Source organism: Condylostylus longicornis, unplaced genomic scaffold, assembly GCF_029603195.1.
Source record: "Condylostylus longicornis isolate FDR11 unplaced genomic scaffold, ASM2960319v2 ptg000004l, whole genome shotgun sequence".
In the NCBI taxonomy this organism is placed as follows: domain Eukaryota; kingdom Metazoa; phylum Arthropoda; class Insecta; order Diptera; family Dolichopodidae; genus Condylostylus; species Condylostylus longicornis.
The window spans coordinates 10,797,967-10,815,654 of NW_026577973.1; the positions used below are offsets into that span (position 1 = coordinate 10,797,967).

The following is a 17,688-nucleotide window of genomic DNA, read 5'->3' on the forward strand; positions in this document are numbered from 1 at the left end:
CGGGTACGTATTGTTAGTATCAGTGTATGTAATGCATATACTAGCATTAAAACTACATAAATGTATTACTATTATGCTAGTTAAATTAAAATGAAGAAGACAAAAAAAAAATAAAATAAACAAACTGTAATATATTCAATAAAGAGAGAATAAAATGCGATGTTTTAATGTCTTCTAGCCACAGTACATCGGTTGCCTTCTGACCACTAACAAACTTATAATAGAAAAACAAAAACAAAATCAAGAGACATCTACATGTCAACATATTAAACAAACATATTACACATTTAATTTAATACTATAAATAATAACAAATTAAAATTATAAAAACGTTTTGTCGTTCGAAAGCCAATAACAAACTATTTTAAATCTATCTATGATTAAAAACGTTATTTAAAATTCTGTTATAAAAACCGTAAGCATTTCATAGACCAAAAGGAGTCCGCTTCGATATCTCAATAAGGCAACAACAAACGGTAATAACGTTAACAGAAAAAAAATTACATTTTCAATAAAATAAAATTGTAACTTGGATTAACTGTGATTTGAAATTAAAAAAAAAAAAACAAAGAAAAACAAAAAAAAAAAATCTATCAAAAATTAAAAAGAAAAATCCTAGTTTTTAAGGATTTTCTCTTTTTTTTTTTTTTTGTGGTGAAAAACAATTATACATTCATAATTATAACAAGAATTTAAAATTTATAAATTTAATTTAAAATATAAAAAAAAAATATAAAAAATTTAAAAACAATGATTAAAAATCTATTTTATATTTATATCGTTACCACTATGATAACGGTAATTGTTGGGAGTGAACAACAAGAAACAACAGATAGTATTTTAAATAGTGCTATTAGTTTAATAAGTACCTGTGCAAAACAACCTCTGGTATTATGTTTAAAGGTAAGAAAAAGAAAACAAAAGTGTTTTAATTTTGAAATAATCAAAATTATATGAGGAATCATTAAAAAAAACTATACACAATTTTAAAAGGATACACGGATACACGTTAAAAAGGATATAAAAATATGAACATACTTACTTATGTTACATACTTTACTTATGTTTACAGTTAAAATTACAATAGATAAAGTTTACAGTTAAATTTATTGAGATCAAAATCGAAACAACTTAAATTTGAGAATAGGTTAAACCACTTACGAGTATACGTACGTTCCTTAAAAAGTTACGATACTTAATATTAAAACTGTTACTTTAAAAATTAAGTCAAAATCGAATTGTAGATTTTTTATACATTTTGCTTTTTCAAAATATTCAAAAAGATTTTATGATCCAAAAACTTAACATTTGAAAGGACGATATTTTCCAAATTAAAAGAACTTAAATATATTTCTTCGAATTATATTCACAAACTACTTAATTTCCATTCTTGAATTTCAACGGAATTCGGATAAATAGAATATAACAAAATGTTTTTAAAGAACATGGTGCCTGTATATGGTGCATATTTAGCTTTCTCCGTAAATATTATAAGAAAAACAATCAAAAAACAAACAGAAAATTAAATTTTCACTTGAACTTTCAGTGAATATCGATTATTGAGCAGAATCCTTAAAATATAACCATGACGTGAGGCAAAAAATTCAAATTACAGACAAAAAAATATTAAAATAATTTAAAAATTATACAAAAAATAAAAACCTTTCCGAATTTCAAATTTTCACCTGATTTATATTATCAAAGCAATACAAGTCAATTATAAGGTTAAATGAAAAAGGAAAAAATTTACTAACATATTAGATTGAGACATCCGTTGTGGCACCACTAAATATTTTGGTCTTCTCTCAATTTTCATCCCATCACACAGATTTTTATATAAGTTATTCGCATTCACTTTTATTCTTAGGAAAAATAATAATTAAAATAGTTTTTATTTAAAAATAAATAAAGAATTTCTTTTTTAGTTAAAAACAAATTCTTTATTTATTTTTAACTTCAACAGAAATTTTTTTTTAATTAAGTTAATTAAATCTTCTTGAAATTCATTTTGTGGGTCCTTTTAAAAATATTTTGGCCATTGAAAAAACTACGTTTATGAACATTGTCTGTCAAAATTTCATATTTGCAATTGTATTCAGTTGGAGCTTCTACTTAATATTAAAAATAATTTCAAATAGATCATATAAATCAAATAGATAGATTCTTTCCAGGAACTCTTAATTTAATTTTTGCAAGCAGAAAAACTTAAAATAAAAATTCATATTAGTTTTAAGAATTCATTCAATTAAAATTCTTATTGAATTATCGCTTTTATAATATTATAATATTAATTTTTAATAAAATTTTTTTATTAATATAGGAACGAGCATTACATTATTTTGATTCAGAAAATGGTGATGTTAAATTAAGTGATGGCATACAATTAATTAAAACTGATGATATACCAGTTGGTAGATCATTAAATGAAATTAATTTACCAGATGAACCAGAAGCAAGAGAAAATGAAGTTGATTCGTTATTGGTTGAAAGGATTGCAAGATTTTTCGGAACGCACACATTACAATTTAAAGTTCCAAGGGAATCAATTGAAGATATGCAAAGATCATTAGAAGAAGGTAGATGTAAGTATACCATTTAATTAACCATTATTTACAATTCCTTTACATCTCCTTTCGAAACCATTTTCATTTATTCATTATTATAAATTGCAAAGAATATCTCGGAAAATATATTAAAAGATGTGTAGATATTGTATAATCAAATTGAACAGTTGTGCCAATAAGAAGTAAACTAATGGCAAAAACTGCTACACCATTTAGCAATTATACCTGATAAGTTGTATCGTAGTTTACCCTATATCGTATTTTGAAGCTAAGAACATGATTTTGTTTTCAAATGTATAAAAGAATTAATTTCAAGCGATATTTAAGGGTAGTTCACATCTTGTGATTACTTGAAATTATTATTCTCCCTCTAATTTTATTGCCTCAGTAGAAAAATTAAACAAAAAATTTTGAAAGATTGGAGAAAATTATTTTCAAAATTATGGGTGAAATCTGCATGAACATTTTTTTTCCATTTAGATGCTGTTTACTAAATTGTGCATTAAAATGGGAAAATGCACAATATTTCAGAAAAATATTTTTTCATAATTTTTCTATATTAAAAATTTTTTGTACGATAAAAGTTACTTTTCGCCAAGTGTAGTATTTAAATTCCGCTTAACTCAAACATTATAATGTTATCTCAACGCTAATCCTGAAAAGATGTACTATTTAATACAGGAAATGGATATTTCTTATGTGAATGTGAAATTTAATAAAAATACTTTCTAAGTATGAATATATATAAGAAAAATTAAAATAAATTCATTCACTTCTTATAATTTCCGTGAAAAACTATTTTCAATCACCTCGAATATTCCTTGTTTTTCCACTAAAAACTAGGTTTTAAGGTTAAAATGCGAGAAAATGTCTTTTTTCTATTCTCTACAGAAACAAAATCTCTCTAAATAAATAAACCAAGAATAACAAAAAAATAATAAAAAAGCAAAACTGGTAAAAACTTGAATATTTTCATCAATAATAAGTAGAAGACGATTTTTATATCTTTAAATGTTCATAAAATAATTAAAGTAAAAAAAAAAGAAAATAAAATAAAAACTTGAAATTTCCACTACTAGAAAAATTTCAAACGTGTTCTTTAAAAATTAGAAATATTTTGTTCTCTATGAAAAGCTACTATAATAAGTGCATATTGAAAAAAAAAAGAATTTCACTGGAAAATTCCAAAAGTGCAAATAGAAAAGATTTTAAAGTATAAAAATAATTTTTGTACTAACAATAAGTTAAGGTTGAGATGTTGAACACTTCCGCTATTCTTTTATCAATTACAAAGTGGGAAACTGGAATCCTTCATTCTTAAAATTAGAAATTTTCAATTATTCCTGCTTTATTTTTACAATATCAATTTATTTTTCTAGTGGTATGAATGGTAACTTTTAATCATATTGATTATGTAATTGTACATGGTTGTACTAAGAATAAGTTGACGACACTCGACCATTTCAAAAATAATCAGACAAATGCGCAAACTTTTTCCCATACTCTATTACAAATATGAGAGTAACTTTAATTGCATGGTATGGTATTAGCGCTAATCTTATAATAACAGCCAAATAGTCAGACATGTAAGTACATCTTTCATGCAACTCTACGTACAATATTGTTGCCAAATTACTATTTTCATAATGCATATGGCATTTTTATTTTTTAACTATGGAAAAATTATTAGTTAACACTCTTAGTCAAAATATTAGATTTTTTCTGATTTTAATTACGTTCACACAATATGTAGAGAATTGTTGATGAATATTTGATACACAGTATGTAATCGTACATAGTATGTAGATAGTGATATAGTATTTCTTTTAGACACTACGCCATAATAATGAATAAATTACATTTATACATTCAAAATTGATTAAGTTTTCCCTATGATTGTTCACATGTTCCGTTCTCTATTGATGAAAGAATTTATACTACAATTTGATCCTACAGTATAAGTACGTATATTCCGGCGGATATTTACAAATAAAAACCATAAATTAAACAAAAATTTAATAAAATCAAATCAAAAATTTACAATGAATCGATTTCTCTTCAATTATAAAATCTCTGACACTTCCACTTTTTTCACCACTATCAATATTTAATTGCCGTCACTTTTACTTAATTGATTTAGAGTTCAATTTGAATAACAATAACCTTTGATGTTAAGCGAAAAGTCAATGATAAAATTACAAACTACAAGTATGATGATATGTGCAAACTACCATTTAATTAAACTATTTATTATAACAAAAGTTATTATTATAAAAATGAAGCGTTTGTGTTCCAACAATACAATTTGCATGCTAATTGATGTTTTATAATAAATAAATAAAATAAAAATGCGTACAATATTCAAAATGAATTGAAAAACACAACTGGCTAGCTATAAAATATTGGAAAAGAAAAAAAAAAAGTTCATAGCAGTTATTTGCCAATTTATGCGGTCAATATTAAGTAGATGATTTAAAAAAAAAAATCTGGTTTTCACACATGGCACTTATGGGTACATACATAGCTATTCTTTACGATATTTACGCTATAAAATTTATAAATTTCTTTTTATTTTGTTCAATTGAAATTCAGTGTGGTAACACGCATAGTGGTATGTTGATTAAGTTGTACACTTAGACTTTCTCAAAAAAAAAAAACAAAAACATTGTTATTTTTTTCTTCTCTCTATTTTTACTTATTTTATTATTTTTCACTCGTATAATCAGTTTAAAGGAAGTAGGTGATATCAATACTGGATTTTTTTTTCTATTCACCTTACACTATCAAATTCATATCATAAATATACATATAAATTGAACACACTGAGTTGAATATAAAATTAAGGCAAACATAAGATCAGTATGAAAATTAAACAAGAAAAAAGAAAATTTAAAAAATTGGGTCATTCAAATTGTAGTCTTGTAAAATAGAAAAGGAAAAAAAATTATTTTTTATTTTTCAATTGACCATCACTCGTTTTTTAATTAAATTTTTTTGAAATATTGGAAAAACGGATTAAATACAAATTTGCGAAGCCTTTATGCGGACTCATAACTAAATTCAAAAAAAATTAAATGAGAGATAAAATAAATATTTTATGAAGAAATTATTTGACTTTAAACTCTAGATTTCAATTTTCCGTCCTAAAACCTAAAATAAAATAAATATCAAGTATCTCTCTAAAAATCTGATGTGGTCAGCACATACGTCTTAAAAACTTCTTGAAAATTATAAGGACAGTAATAAAATTTTAGTTAACATACCTAGAAAAATGTGAATTTGGTTCTTAGTAAAGCTTCATTTTGTGTCGTCCGAATTATACGAAAAGTTTGTCATATTCCCCCATATCAGTTTCCGACCCCTGATCTTGCAAAAACAATTTATAGATTCATTTTTTTAACACCTAGGATTTAATTATTAAATTTCAATACAATCGGTTAATTATTTTTCGTAATATACGCCAAAATGTATATTCATAATAACTTACATATAAAAATTTCATCAAAAATCGGCTCAGCCGAACTTGAGATTCACGCGTGCACACACAGACAGGCAGACAGGCAGACCGACAAACCGAAAAACCGACAGACTGACACCTCTCTGAAAGCAATTTATTTACACTTCCTTACTATGGAGAAGTGCGTTCCCACCGAAAACTCGATATTCAAAATTTGTTGCCATCACATAACCTTACTTATTGTATACAATTGCGGTCGGTAAAAATGCACTCGACATAGGCCCTGATTTAATTAGAAACTTCTTAATGTGTTTCATTTTTAGAGAAAGAATTATTTTTTTAGGTTCATTCTTAGAAAATTAATCAAATGTGAAAAATCAAAAGAGAAGTTACGGCAATTGGCTACCTATTCTGTTTTAAATATTTTGTTTTTGTCTAATATTTCCGAATTGCTTGTATTTTCATTTTGTTAAAATTTTTATATAGCGGAATTTGGTAGGATATGTGTACTTTTTCATTGCTTTTCATTAAATTTTTCTAGATATTGGGTTTCAGAATCTCTTTAAAGTATTTTTCAGTAGAAGCCTTCTTTTTTTAGATAATATATCAAAAATTGTTTTTATGTACACCTAAAGCTATACGAGCAAGAAATTCTTTTATATAACTGGAATTTGCTAAAAATCTTCTTATCTAATGCATGTTAATATAGTTTAAAATAGCTGCCTGTAACGATCTGTCAGTAAAGGAAGATAACTTTTGAATACCGCCTATTACAATCGAAATTATCCACCATCCCATACTTAATTTAAAAAGAAAAGAAAATAATTAATACTTTTTATTTTTTTCTTATTTTTTCATATTAAAAAAAAAATACATAGCACGTGAAAAAAAGAAGGGTAAAAAATATCTTTTACCACTTTTACTATTATTTAAGTTGAAAGCTGCAGCTTTATTACCATTAGCAATTGGTTTCTTAGCTATGATTGCATTCAAAGCTTTAGTGATTGGTAAAATTGCATTATTATTATCTGGTATCATTGGTTTGAAGAAACTCTTGGATTCAAAACATTCAGCACAAAGTTATGAAGTTGTAGCTCATCCACATTATTCACATGGTTCTTCATATGATGAACATTCGTATGGCAGATCAATGGATGCACAAAATTTAGCATATTCAGCATATACCAAAAAATAAAAAGGAAAAACAAAAAAGAAATAAAATGAACAACAGAATTAAAAAAAAAATGAAATATAACCATGAAGGCAATAATTAGGACTGTAAAATATTTAATTTAAAAAATATTTATTTAATTTATTTATTTATATAAAATAATTTATTCTTCTAATTCTAATTTAAAAAAGCATGAAAAGTTTAAGAAAAGGGAAAATGAATTTAGAAATTTATTTTGAATTAAAGAAATTTTTTTTACTTAATTTTAGTTATTTAGGATTCTAGGAACGTTAATTAACAAAAAAAATACTAACACTTTGTATACTAATATTTCTCAAAAAAAAAAAAAAAAACAAAATGAAAAAAGCAAAAAATTATTTTATTAAATTTTTATATTTTTAATTTCTGTTTTACTAGAATTTAGAAACGAGCCTCTTATTACTTTGAGGCTTTACAGTTGAATACAATTTTAATTACATATTTTAATTTGATAGCATTAACAATTTTTTAAAGTCACACTTATACTTAACAGTTGAGATCTGAGTACGTTGTTTTCAGGTCTCTTTCTATTTCTCTCCTGTTTCTAATTTAATTTATTCTTTTGAAATCATTAATATTTCATTTCTTCAATTCAATTTCCGTTTTAATAATGTGTTAAGATTGTTTTGGATTGATTTGGCGAAGAAGTACCCAAGCATTTTTATTTGACCATGTAAGAGTAGTGAGATTTCTTATTAAATTACAATATTTTTTTTTAAAACGATCGTAACACTTAGGCGACTTCTTCAATAAATATTTTGTATTTAACAATTTGTCAATAATCCTAAAGTCACAATTTTATAATTAATCGAAACAATTATTATTACACATTATAACATTAATTTTTGCCCTATTTCTCTTTTGTTATCTGTTAAGGTACCATAGGGGTGCGTATTCTAAAATTTATTTTAATTAAGTTTAATCTTTATTGTTAAATATTTCTTCCTTTTCTACTTTTTTTAAATAAGTATTTAAAATAATTCAGTACAAACATTTCTTTCTTAATGTACATACAAATATATATACACACATACATTTTAATAAATTCATACATACATACGTACACACTATTGTCATTTCTTCTTAATTGAATTTTTAATATTAATTTTTCATTTTAAACTGAAAAAATTTTCATTAATAATTTTTCATCAGAAATAAAAATAATTTTATGTGTTCTTTTTAGAATTAAACAAAAGAAAACGACAAAAAAAAATTAACAAAATAAAAGTTAAATAATTTTTGAAAACAATTTTTTTTACTTTAATTTTAAGAAAAATATATAAATAAAATAGAAAATCATTATTAAATTAAAAAAAGAAAAAACAAAATTTTTTCCTTTTCTTTGTGTTTATTAATAATATTTTCAGGTATACAAGAGATTCTGTAGAAAAATTTTCTCAAAAAATTGTCATTCATATTTTGTCGCTGGTGCTGTTACAGCTCATTATTACGAGGTAAAATGAGAGAGCGAACATTGCTTAAATGCTAAACGGAATTTATCGAAAACAAAACTAGGGGTCGTAGTTAGTTCAGAAATAAATTGAGAAAATTTTCCAGAAATCCTAATATCAAGAACGTGTAGCTACAATAAATAATAGGTACTCGCATCTAAAAAATCTTAAAAGCTTCATTAATTCATAAATTATAACTTCTTCAAAAGTTGTGTAACCTAATCTAACATGCTAAAAATGCAATTTTATTTTCACAGTCTTCTCCAATTATTGTGAAAAAAAATATTTTTTTAGCCCTATTATAATAAAGCAATACCTGTTGGATGTTGTAAAAATATGAATTTGATTATGTATACTTCTTTTATACAAAAGCGAATTCAAATCAAAGACCTGCATACGTGAAAAATTGAGTTCAGGCGAGTTTTCGCGTGAATTTGTGTTTAAAGAAATAATTGAAATTGTTTGAAATAAATCACGGAGCATGTGATAATAGAATGTAATTTAAAAAACATGCTAAATTGAAAATATAAACATCTAGAAAAATTATAGTCTTAATAGCAATTGAGGTAGTACGGCATTGGAATTTTGTATGAAATCACTATTTCACTATTTATTGTAACGGAACTACAAAAATTATTTGAATTCTGCAAAGGCAGAGTAGTGGAAGGCTTTTTCTAAACCATTCGTTTTTTTTAAATCATTTTTCTTCTAGAAGGAAGCATGTAAAAGCCTGAAATTTTAGCAGCTATCTAAACTGTTAAAAAAATTTTTATCCACCTCTACTTCTTCTCAAGTTATCAACTCTCAAAATTTGTAATATTCGTATTTTCGGCATCTTATATTTCTGAAATTGAAATTGCTATAAATACAGAATTTTAACCGGAAATACCATGCCATCAAAAAATATAATTAGTTATTTTAGCCTTTAAAATTTTTTTTCCTATCCTAAATATATGCAATTTTTTTTCTAATATTTTGGTATATTAGTGAAAGTAATATTGAAATAATGTCGAAGATTGTTTTAAAAAGCAGTATTTTCACTTGTTCAAAGAAAAAATGTGCTGTTTACAAACCATCAGTTCGGCCCAACTTAATTTTTTATTTTTATATAAATTCTTGTAATATCAAATTTTAGTATCGGAGTTCACATTATTGATTTTCTTCTCAAATTATTTTTAGTTTTTTGAGGTGTTTTTTGTCTACGATAGTGTACTCAAGTACAATATACTTTACCGTTGTTGAAAAGAATATCGCAATATTAAATTTTATTTTAAGAATTTTTATGAAATTCGTTAATTAAAGGAAAATCTTAAATTTTATGAAAAACTTTTTATTTGATAAAAATTTTAAAAGTGTCAGCTGAATGAACAATGAAAATTTGTACAATGTAAAAAAGTTACGAGGGTCATGAATTATGATTGTATAAAAAAATAAGTATGTGTTAAAAATATTTTGTTATACATTTTACGTTTTGATGAAAAACGGTGGTTATCGAAAAATTTTATTTTTTCTTGTTGCTTACTGAATGACATGAGATGTCACTATCTGGTTTTTCGCACTTTTGCAGCACTGTTATAAATTTTTCTATATAATTTAATTTTTGTTTTTCAACTGAACACCAATATTTCGAAATAGAAGTAAATTCTAACAAAAGAATCTCAGATCTGCCATCAGGCAAATCGGTTATGAGATGAGTTCACTGCACTAGTAATCTAAATAAAAGTATTTTTTAATTTCTATAGTATATCAATAGGTTTGTAATATTTTCATTTTTATATCAAGGGTATGATACTATGGTAAGATACAAATACCCTATAAGAATTTTCTAAGCTAACAATACAATTTTAGTACTAATTGCATACTTAATTAGTCTATTATAAAATCTCTGATTTTATATATACAATATAGGAATCAAGTAAAATATTTTATAAATCCAGGTCTAGGCCATTATAATTCATAACAAATATTTGATCTGATGTAATAAAATTTGATTATCAGATTTTGTTTGTTTAATTAATCAACATTGAATGTACTACGCACAGACCAAATTGCAAAATTTTTATGAAAACCAAAAAAATGTAATCAGAATTAAAATGTTAGGTAACAATTATAAGTATTAAGTTATTATAAGGTATAATGAAGATTTTCTTTAATTAAAAATATATGTGAAACGGATGGATTTTTTCAACTTGCCTCTTTAATTTTTGTGTTATAAAAGCATTGGATGGAAACTGATATAGTGATATTTATATAATAAATAAATAATTGAAAAAAAAAATTTAAATTTATTTGAATAATAATATTTTATGTATACGTACTTATATTTTATAATTGGGTTAGTTATACTAATGTACTTGTATAATAATGATATAAAAATAGCCAAGCAGAAAGCGTTAACATTACATCTGTAGGTTTTATGAAAAAATTATTTTTAAATTTTGTTCACAGCAAAACAATAATAATGTTATTGGAAAAGCGTTTAAATTTTGATTATCACCAGATTTTTGATCGTATTTTTGAAAAATTCTTCAGAATATTTCATAAGTTTTTCTTCGATTCCGCGTTAGTTGAATTGAGTATAGGTATTAATTTAGTTAATTTTTTGTCAGGCTCGGTTCTAACTTGTTCGACACTACACGAAGTTTTCGCATGTTTGTGTATAGGTTCATGTTTTCAAGTTAATTTTATTTAAAATAAAAAGAAAAAAATAATTGGACAACCAGTAAAGCGAAAAATTGCAAAAAAGTGTTCTTTTTAAAATTTATTTTTTTTTTTTAAATTTTCAATGTTACCTCTTGTTAATGAGCGTCCTAGTTTTCCGGCACTCATTGTGAATGCTTACTTTGCATATATGATTAATCCAGCGCTATTCCTTATTGAATTTAATTCAATTTTTCTGCACGAAATGACGATAGTAATGAAAGCCTGTAGTGCAAATTGACTTCAAGAAAAACTGCTTCCATGAATCGTAGACAGTGTAAAGTAGAAATTTTCAATCATTATTTTTAATGATTGAAAATTTCTACTTAATTTCTACTTAATTTTCTTAAAAATTTATATTTGAGCTCATGTGCTCGCGAAACGAAATAGTAAAGATATCGCCGGAAATTTTATTTCAGATCCTATAATAATTATTACTCTTGCCAAGTTTCTACATAATATCTTGAGAATCATCCAAAAATTAAATTTGATTTTAAAATTATTTTCTTGTAACATAAACACATAGTGTTATAAACGAAATTCGAAAAATTTTATACCGTTTTATGTAGATAAACAGTTCTCGTGTAGATATCAAAAATAAAAGATAAAGTAATCCTACGATTACTACGACCTACATATATCATTATTTAATAACATCATCAACGAAGAGAAAAATACTTCGTTATACCCCGCCAAAAAAGAAAAAAAAATTAATTTTCTTTGTCGGTTACAACAAAACAAAGTGTTTTATTGGGTTTTGCGATTAAGACATAAGAAAAACCTTAACAAAAAAGTTTCTTTAAGATTTGTTGGGGTTTTCATTTGATTTTTGTTTTTGTGTTTTTTTCTTGTTTTATTCTTGTTTTTCGTCTTGGTGTGTGGTTAACCAAAATTTTGGGCATAATAAATTTTCAATTCAAACTGTTTTCTTTTTAAAACAAAAAACTTTTGTCTCATAAAGAAAAATAATGAATTCAATGTTAATAGTTAAGAAAAATGATCGAAATTTCTATATTGAATTGCGTTAGAAAATGTTTTAATTATGGAATTGGCATATTAAGAGTAGGAACAAATGTGGTGTTTTTATTTTCACAAATAAAAATTTGATAGGAATTTATTAATAGAAATTCGAAGCAAATGTTGCTAAAACTTAATATGAGAATTTAATTGAATATTTTAAGTTCGCGTACAGTTTCAATGTTGATCATTTGCCATAGTCTATATAAATTACTATCTGACCATTGGTGCAGTGGTTATGGCACCGGTCCTTTAGCCGAAGGGTCTCGGGTTCAAACCCCGGTCAGGTCACTATAAAAAGTATTTTCAATATTATTAAAACTTAATATACAATACTAATAAAAATATTATACAAGTAATTTTCAAATATTCCTAATATTCGATATTAAAAAACTAAGAAAAATAAACAGTAAATATCAATAACCTCAAATAATTAATATATAAATAAAAACTACGGCAGGCTAGTCACCTACCTAGTTAAACCCTATGACGCTATGTAACTAGTGCATGAGAAATCATGCACTAGCCCTATGCTCCTTCTAGGAGTGAACAAAGGGAAAAAAAAAAAAAAATATAAATTGCAACGCTAATATATAAGAGTGCATAATTCATAATAACTCTAATCTTAATACAGCTTATATCAGAAATATAAAACTTCAGAAACAAACCAGTTTAGACAATTTATAAAAATATTTAATATTACCCAAAATTTATTATGCCTTTTCATTTTATCACATATAACTTGATTTTTTTTACAAATACACATGTTTCACACAAGCAGTCTTAATTGACCAGATAACCAAATAATTTTGCAATATGGCTATTTTAAAATACTCTAATATACAAATTGCAGTCTCAGTTTGTTGCAAAATATTCCAGCTTGTAGGTTCGAATTTACAAGTATTAGAATGGTTATAAAGCATAACTGCAATTCGACTGTCCAAATTTTGTCACCTACCATCCTTCAATCATCTAAATACATTATAGACTCTCAAGAATTAATATCTTAACCACATAATCTTTAAACACTATTATGCTATTAAAATTTCTTTAAAAATTCGTACATTTATCGTAACAGTTACCTGAAAAATTTATTGTTAGACCAAAAACAATAAAATAATAAAAAATGTTTGAATGTGCAAAATTTTATTGACTCACTCAATGTTGATATTTTTATTTTCACATTATTGAAACAAAAAGATTTTCACATCACGCACAATAAAATTTTGTGCAAAATATTTAGCAAAATTTTATTTCACTTTTCTTTATCACTTTTTACTTTTCATTATTATTTAATAACAATGAACTGTTATAAAAGAAGAACTTTTCTTTACATTGTCTGCACGCGTTAATTGTTAGGTTTCCAAGATCAGGTCAGGAATCTTATTGCCTTATTTATATATTATATATATTTTTAGGATAGTCATACTTTCACTACACTGATATAATAATCAATATATAGCTACATATGTTGCAGGTTAACCGACACTCAATACGAAATTGAAAAGAAACAAAAAGTTTGCAAAAAAAAAAGAAGAGCAACAAAGCGATTAACTCACAATATGTCAAAGTATATAAAATGTTTAAACAAAGGCCAAATTTAATTTAAAATCGTATTTTTTTTAATTATTATTATTTGTAGTCGGAGATTTTCAGGAAATTTATTTCATTTTTGAAGATGAGATAGAAAAATGTTCATTGAATTGAATCCAAATTTTAGTTACGTATAATAAAAAAAACATAAATTTTAAGTATGGTGGTTGGGTGGGTGGTAAAGAAAAACAAACAATAAATAAAGGTTATTTTAATTTAAATATAAAATAATCGTCTTGACCACGGATTCCTTTCAGTCATCATAGAACTTAGGTTGTTGAATAAACGTGAAAATTTAAAAACAAAAATAAATAGGAAAATTTTAAATTTAAAACCAGTCCTTCTTGGAAAATTTAGAATGAATTGTAAAAAAGCATAGAAATTTAAAAATATAAAGGATTTTAAATGAATAATTTTAATAAAAAGTGAATATAGTTAATTAAAATTAAATGCCATTTGTGATCATAACAAATGTGAAAAAACAATGCAATATTTTGGATTTTTTTTGAAAATATTTTTTTCATTGTGTTTGTGTTTTTCATATTATAATATATTACTTATTGAAGCAAATGAATTCGGTTATTGTATAAGAGATGCTAATCCTGGAAAATCATCATCAAATATTAAAGAATGTGTTGGACATCAAATGTTAAATTTCTTACAAAATATAGAAGATGCTGAAAATTTTACTTTAATTAAAGGATTAAAAATTGTTAAGGATGAAAAAGCAGAAAGATCTGTTGCAAATGTCTTAGATCAAGATCCTGTTGATTTTAGGTAAAAGTTGAAAGATATTCAAAATTTCTTTTAGCTCTAAATTTATCGTGCAGGAGTAAATATTTTAAGTTGAAAAATAACTTATTACAGCGCTCACTTACATACACATTTTATTAATTTTCTTAAGAATTTATTGTTCGCATTAAACACATTAATCTTTATGCAAATATACATAATAAAGTCTACATAATAAAGCTTCAATACACATAACAAAGGTCCAAACATAGAGATCTTAGATGCAGATATATATATACATTCTTGCTCAGTCTGGAACTTTAAATAAGTTTAAATATAAGAAGCACAAAAACCCTATTTAATTTAGACTTGTTCTTTATACGAGTTTGTCTAGTCTTTAGCGATTTAAATCATAGAAACAATTAAGTATACCTATAGGAACATGTTTGCTAAAATTACTCAAGTAGACAAGGGTTTTACAAACGCATTATAAAATAAGGCAATTTTTCCAATAAAATTTTCCGGACATTTTCTCAAGTTATTTAAACTTTCTGGAAAGAAAAAAAATATAATGCAATTGACATTTTTAAAAATAGTTAATCGAAGTTGTATTGACCCTCGTTATGTGTTTTTCTAAAACTCTGAAAAGCATTGCTGAAAATTCAAATGAATATTTGAAGGAAATTTAAGCCTCATAGTTGACTGCATATAATTTCCAGCTTTATTGGAATAGTGACTCTACTGTCCATTTAATTTGCATTTAAAACTGTTTATTTTTAATCTTTTGCAGCACAATTCAAAATGCTATTTTCTTAATTTGTGCTTAAAAATTTCAATTATATTATAAATTTAATTTGTTAAAATTTGCAATTGTGGTAACTATACGTTTATAAAAGAAGGCCGCAAACAGGCAAAAAATCTAATGGATGGATGCATTATTACAGCGTAAAAAATTAACAAATAAATTCTTTTTTATGAATATCTCATTATACACCTCAAAATCTATAATCTGAGGGTAAACCTAAACGCACTTATGCAAAAATTTAGATAATTTAAATGAAATAACTTCAATATTGTTATTTCTTAAGAGCATTTCTCAATTTATAGCTTGTTTTAGAGATCCCATCAATCTTTACAACTGCTTTTTGTTTTAAATCACTAGCATTTCTTGAAAGACTGAAATATTCATAAGCAGTTCATCATAGAATGACATTAACATTATATTATTTGTACATTAGACTCACAGACACGAAATTGTTGACATAAAACCATAATATATAATTCCATACATTATTTTGAATAACTCTTCAAATTACGCAACGATTCTATGTTTAAAATTTCCATATTAAAGTTATGAATTCAAAGCATATACGTAGACAGCTTAATTTTATACCAGTTAAAATTTTCGCCATTTTGCCTAAATATATGCAATTTTTAATTAAATTATTTTTTTTTTATTTACTATAGGGGAATATTAGAAAATGCTGGTGTAATAATCAGTAATAGAGCTTTACAATGGGATTTGAATGGAATTTATCCTGGTCTTCAACTACGAATCGGACCTTCTGCAGATACCACAAGTGTTTTGGAATTTGCATTAGATCCACAAGTTGAAAGCAATGAACGTAATTATTTAGCGGAAGAACCATCAACAGGTTATTATTTTCTTTACATAATATTTTATATCTATATAAATGTATGTATTTAACAACATTACATTTTATGTATACATATGTACATTACAAGAGATGGCTTAATTTATTATACCTAAAAAAATTTTTTTTCCTTTAATTTTTAGCTCGAATTCTCACAAAGAAACTTTTATTACCATTTCTTCTTGGTTTAAAATTCAATTTAGTGGCAATTGTTCCATTATTATTTGCTGGCATCATATTTTTGTGTCAGAAAGCAGCAATTTTAGCTAAATTAGCTTTATTTCTATCTAGTATTTTTGGTATTGGTGGTGCATTAGGTTTAGGTGCACTTGGGTCAACAACTGTTGATCATGGTTTTGGAGGTTTTAGTGGAATAAATGGTTATGGTTTTGCTGGTCCACCTGCTGGACTTCATCATCATTTAAAACCACACGGATTTAGTAGTGGTTTAAGCGCATATTCGGCTGATACAAATGATTATGAAGGATATGTTCGTAATGATAGACGTGTAAAATTTGATCAACCAAGAGAATTTCAAGATGAAGTGGAAAAATTTAAATCTTCAGTTACAACACCTACACCAGATCGATTCTATGATTATGAAAAAAATGTTTTATTACAAGATCGTCAATTTAAAATGTTTGAAAGGCAACAACAACAACAGCAACAAACACAGCATTATAAAGGAGTGAGTAATACTGAGACTGTAAATTTAAAAAAATCAAATAATCAAAATAAATTTGTTTGGAAGGCTTTGTAAATTTATTATAATTTAGAGTCACTTAGCTATATTATAATATTTAATTATAATTTTAATTTTTTATTATGTTATTTACAATCGCATTTAATTAAAAATATTTATAGATTCGATTTAATATAAAATATAAATTGATTTTTTAAAATTTGTCCAAGTAAAACTTTTACAAAAAAAATTGTTTAACATTTTTAGTTCTACTTATTTCAACAATAACTATAAATAATTTCTAAAATTAATCAATTGTTCACAATATTGATACTAATAACAACGTACTAATATTTCAACGCATTTTCTGCTTTCATTCCGGACACAATAACAAAAATACTTCGAACCATGCCTAATCTGGTTAATGAAATAGTATTACTTTTCTAACCTTAGCTATTAAAAATCATATTGCTGAAAAACTTTGCATAATGGCAATATTATATAAGACATATGTGTAGTCCAGTAGTATTTATGCTTTCTTGTAAAATATCCTAAACATATGCAACATTTACAAATAATTTACTATTATGACAATGTTTATCTCCACATTGCATATACCAATTAAAC

At 24.9% G+C, this 17,688-nt stretch overlaps 2 protein-coding genes across 2 annotated transcripts; both read left to right on the forward strand.

Moving 5' to 3' along the window:
* Positions 1–267: 267 nt before the first annotated feature.
* Positions 268–7,326, forward strand: LOC129612222 (uncharacterized). Its single transcript, XM_055525759.1, has 3 exons — positions 268–903; positions 2,321–2,582; positions 6,900–7,326. Exons 1-3 carry the CDS (start codon positions 751–753, stop codon positions 7,214–7,216), a joined length of 732 nt encoding a protein of 243 aa, XP_055381734.1. The 5' UTR covers positions 268–750; the 3' UTR covers positions 7,217–7,326.
* A 3,817-nt stretch (positions 7,327–11,143) lies between these two features.
* Positions 11,144–17,254, forward strand: LOC129613119 (uncharacterized). Its single transcript, XM_055527065.1, has 4 exons — positions 11,144–11,192; positions 14,559–14,769; positions 16,192–16,379; positions 16,523–17,254. Exons 1-4 carry the CDS (start codon positions 11,144–11,146, stop codon positions 17,137–17,139), a joined length of 1,065 nt encoding a protein of 354 aa, XP_055383040.1. The 3' UTR covers positions 17,140–17,254.
* The last annotated feature ends 434 nt before the right edge of the window (positions 17,255–17,688 follow it).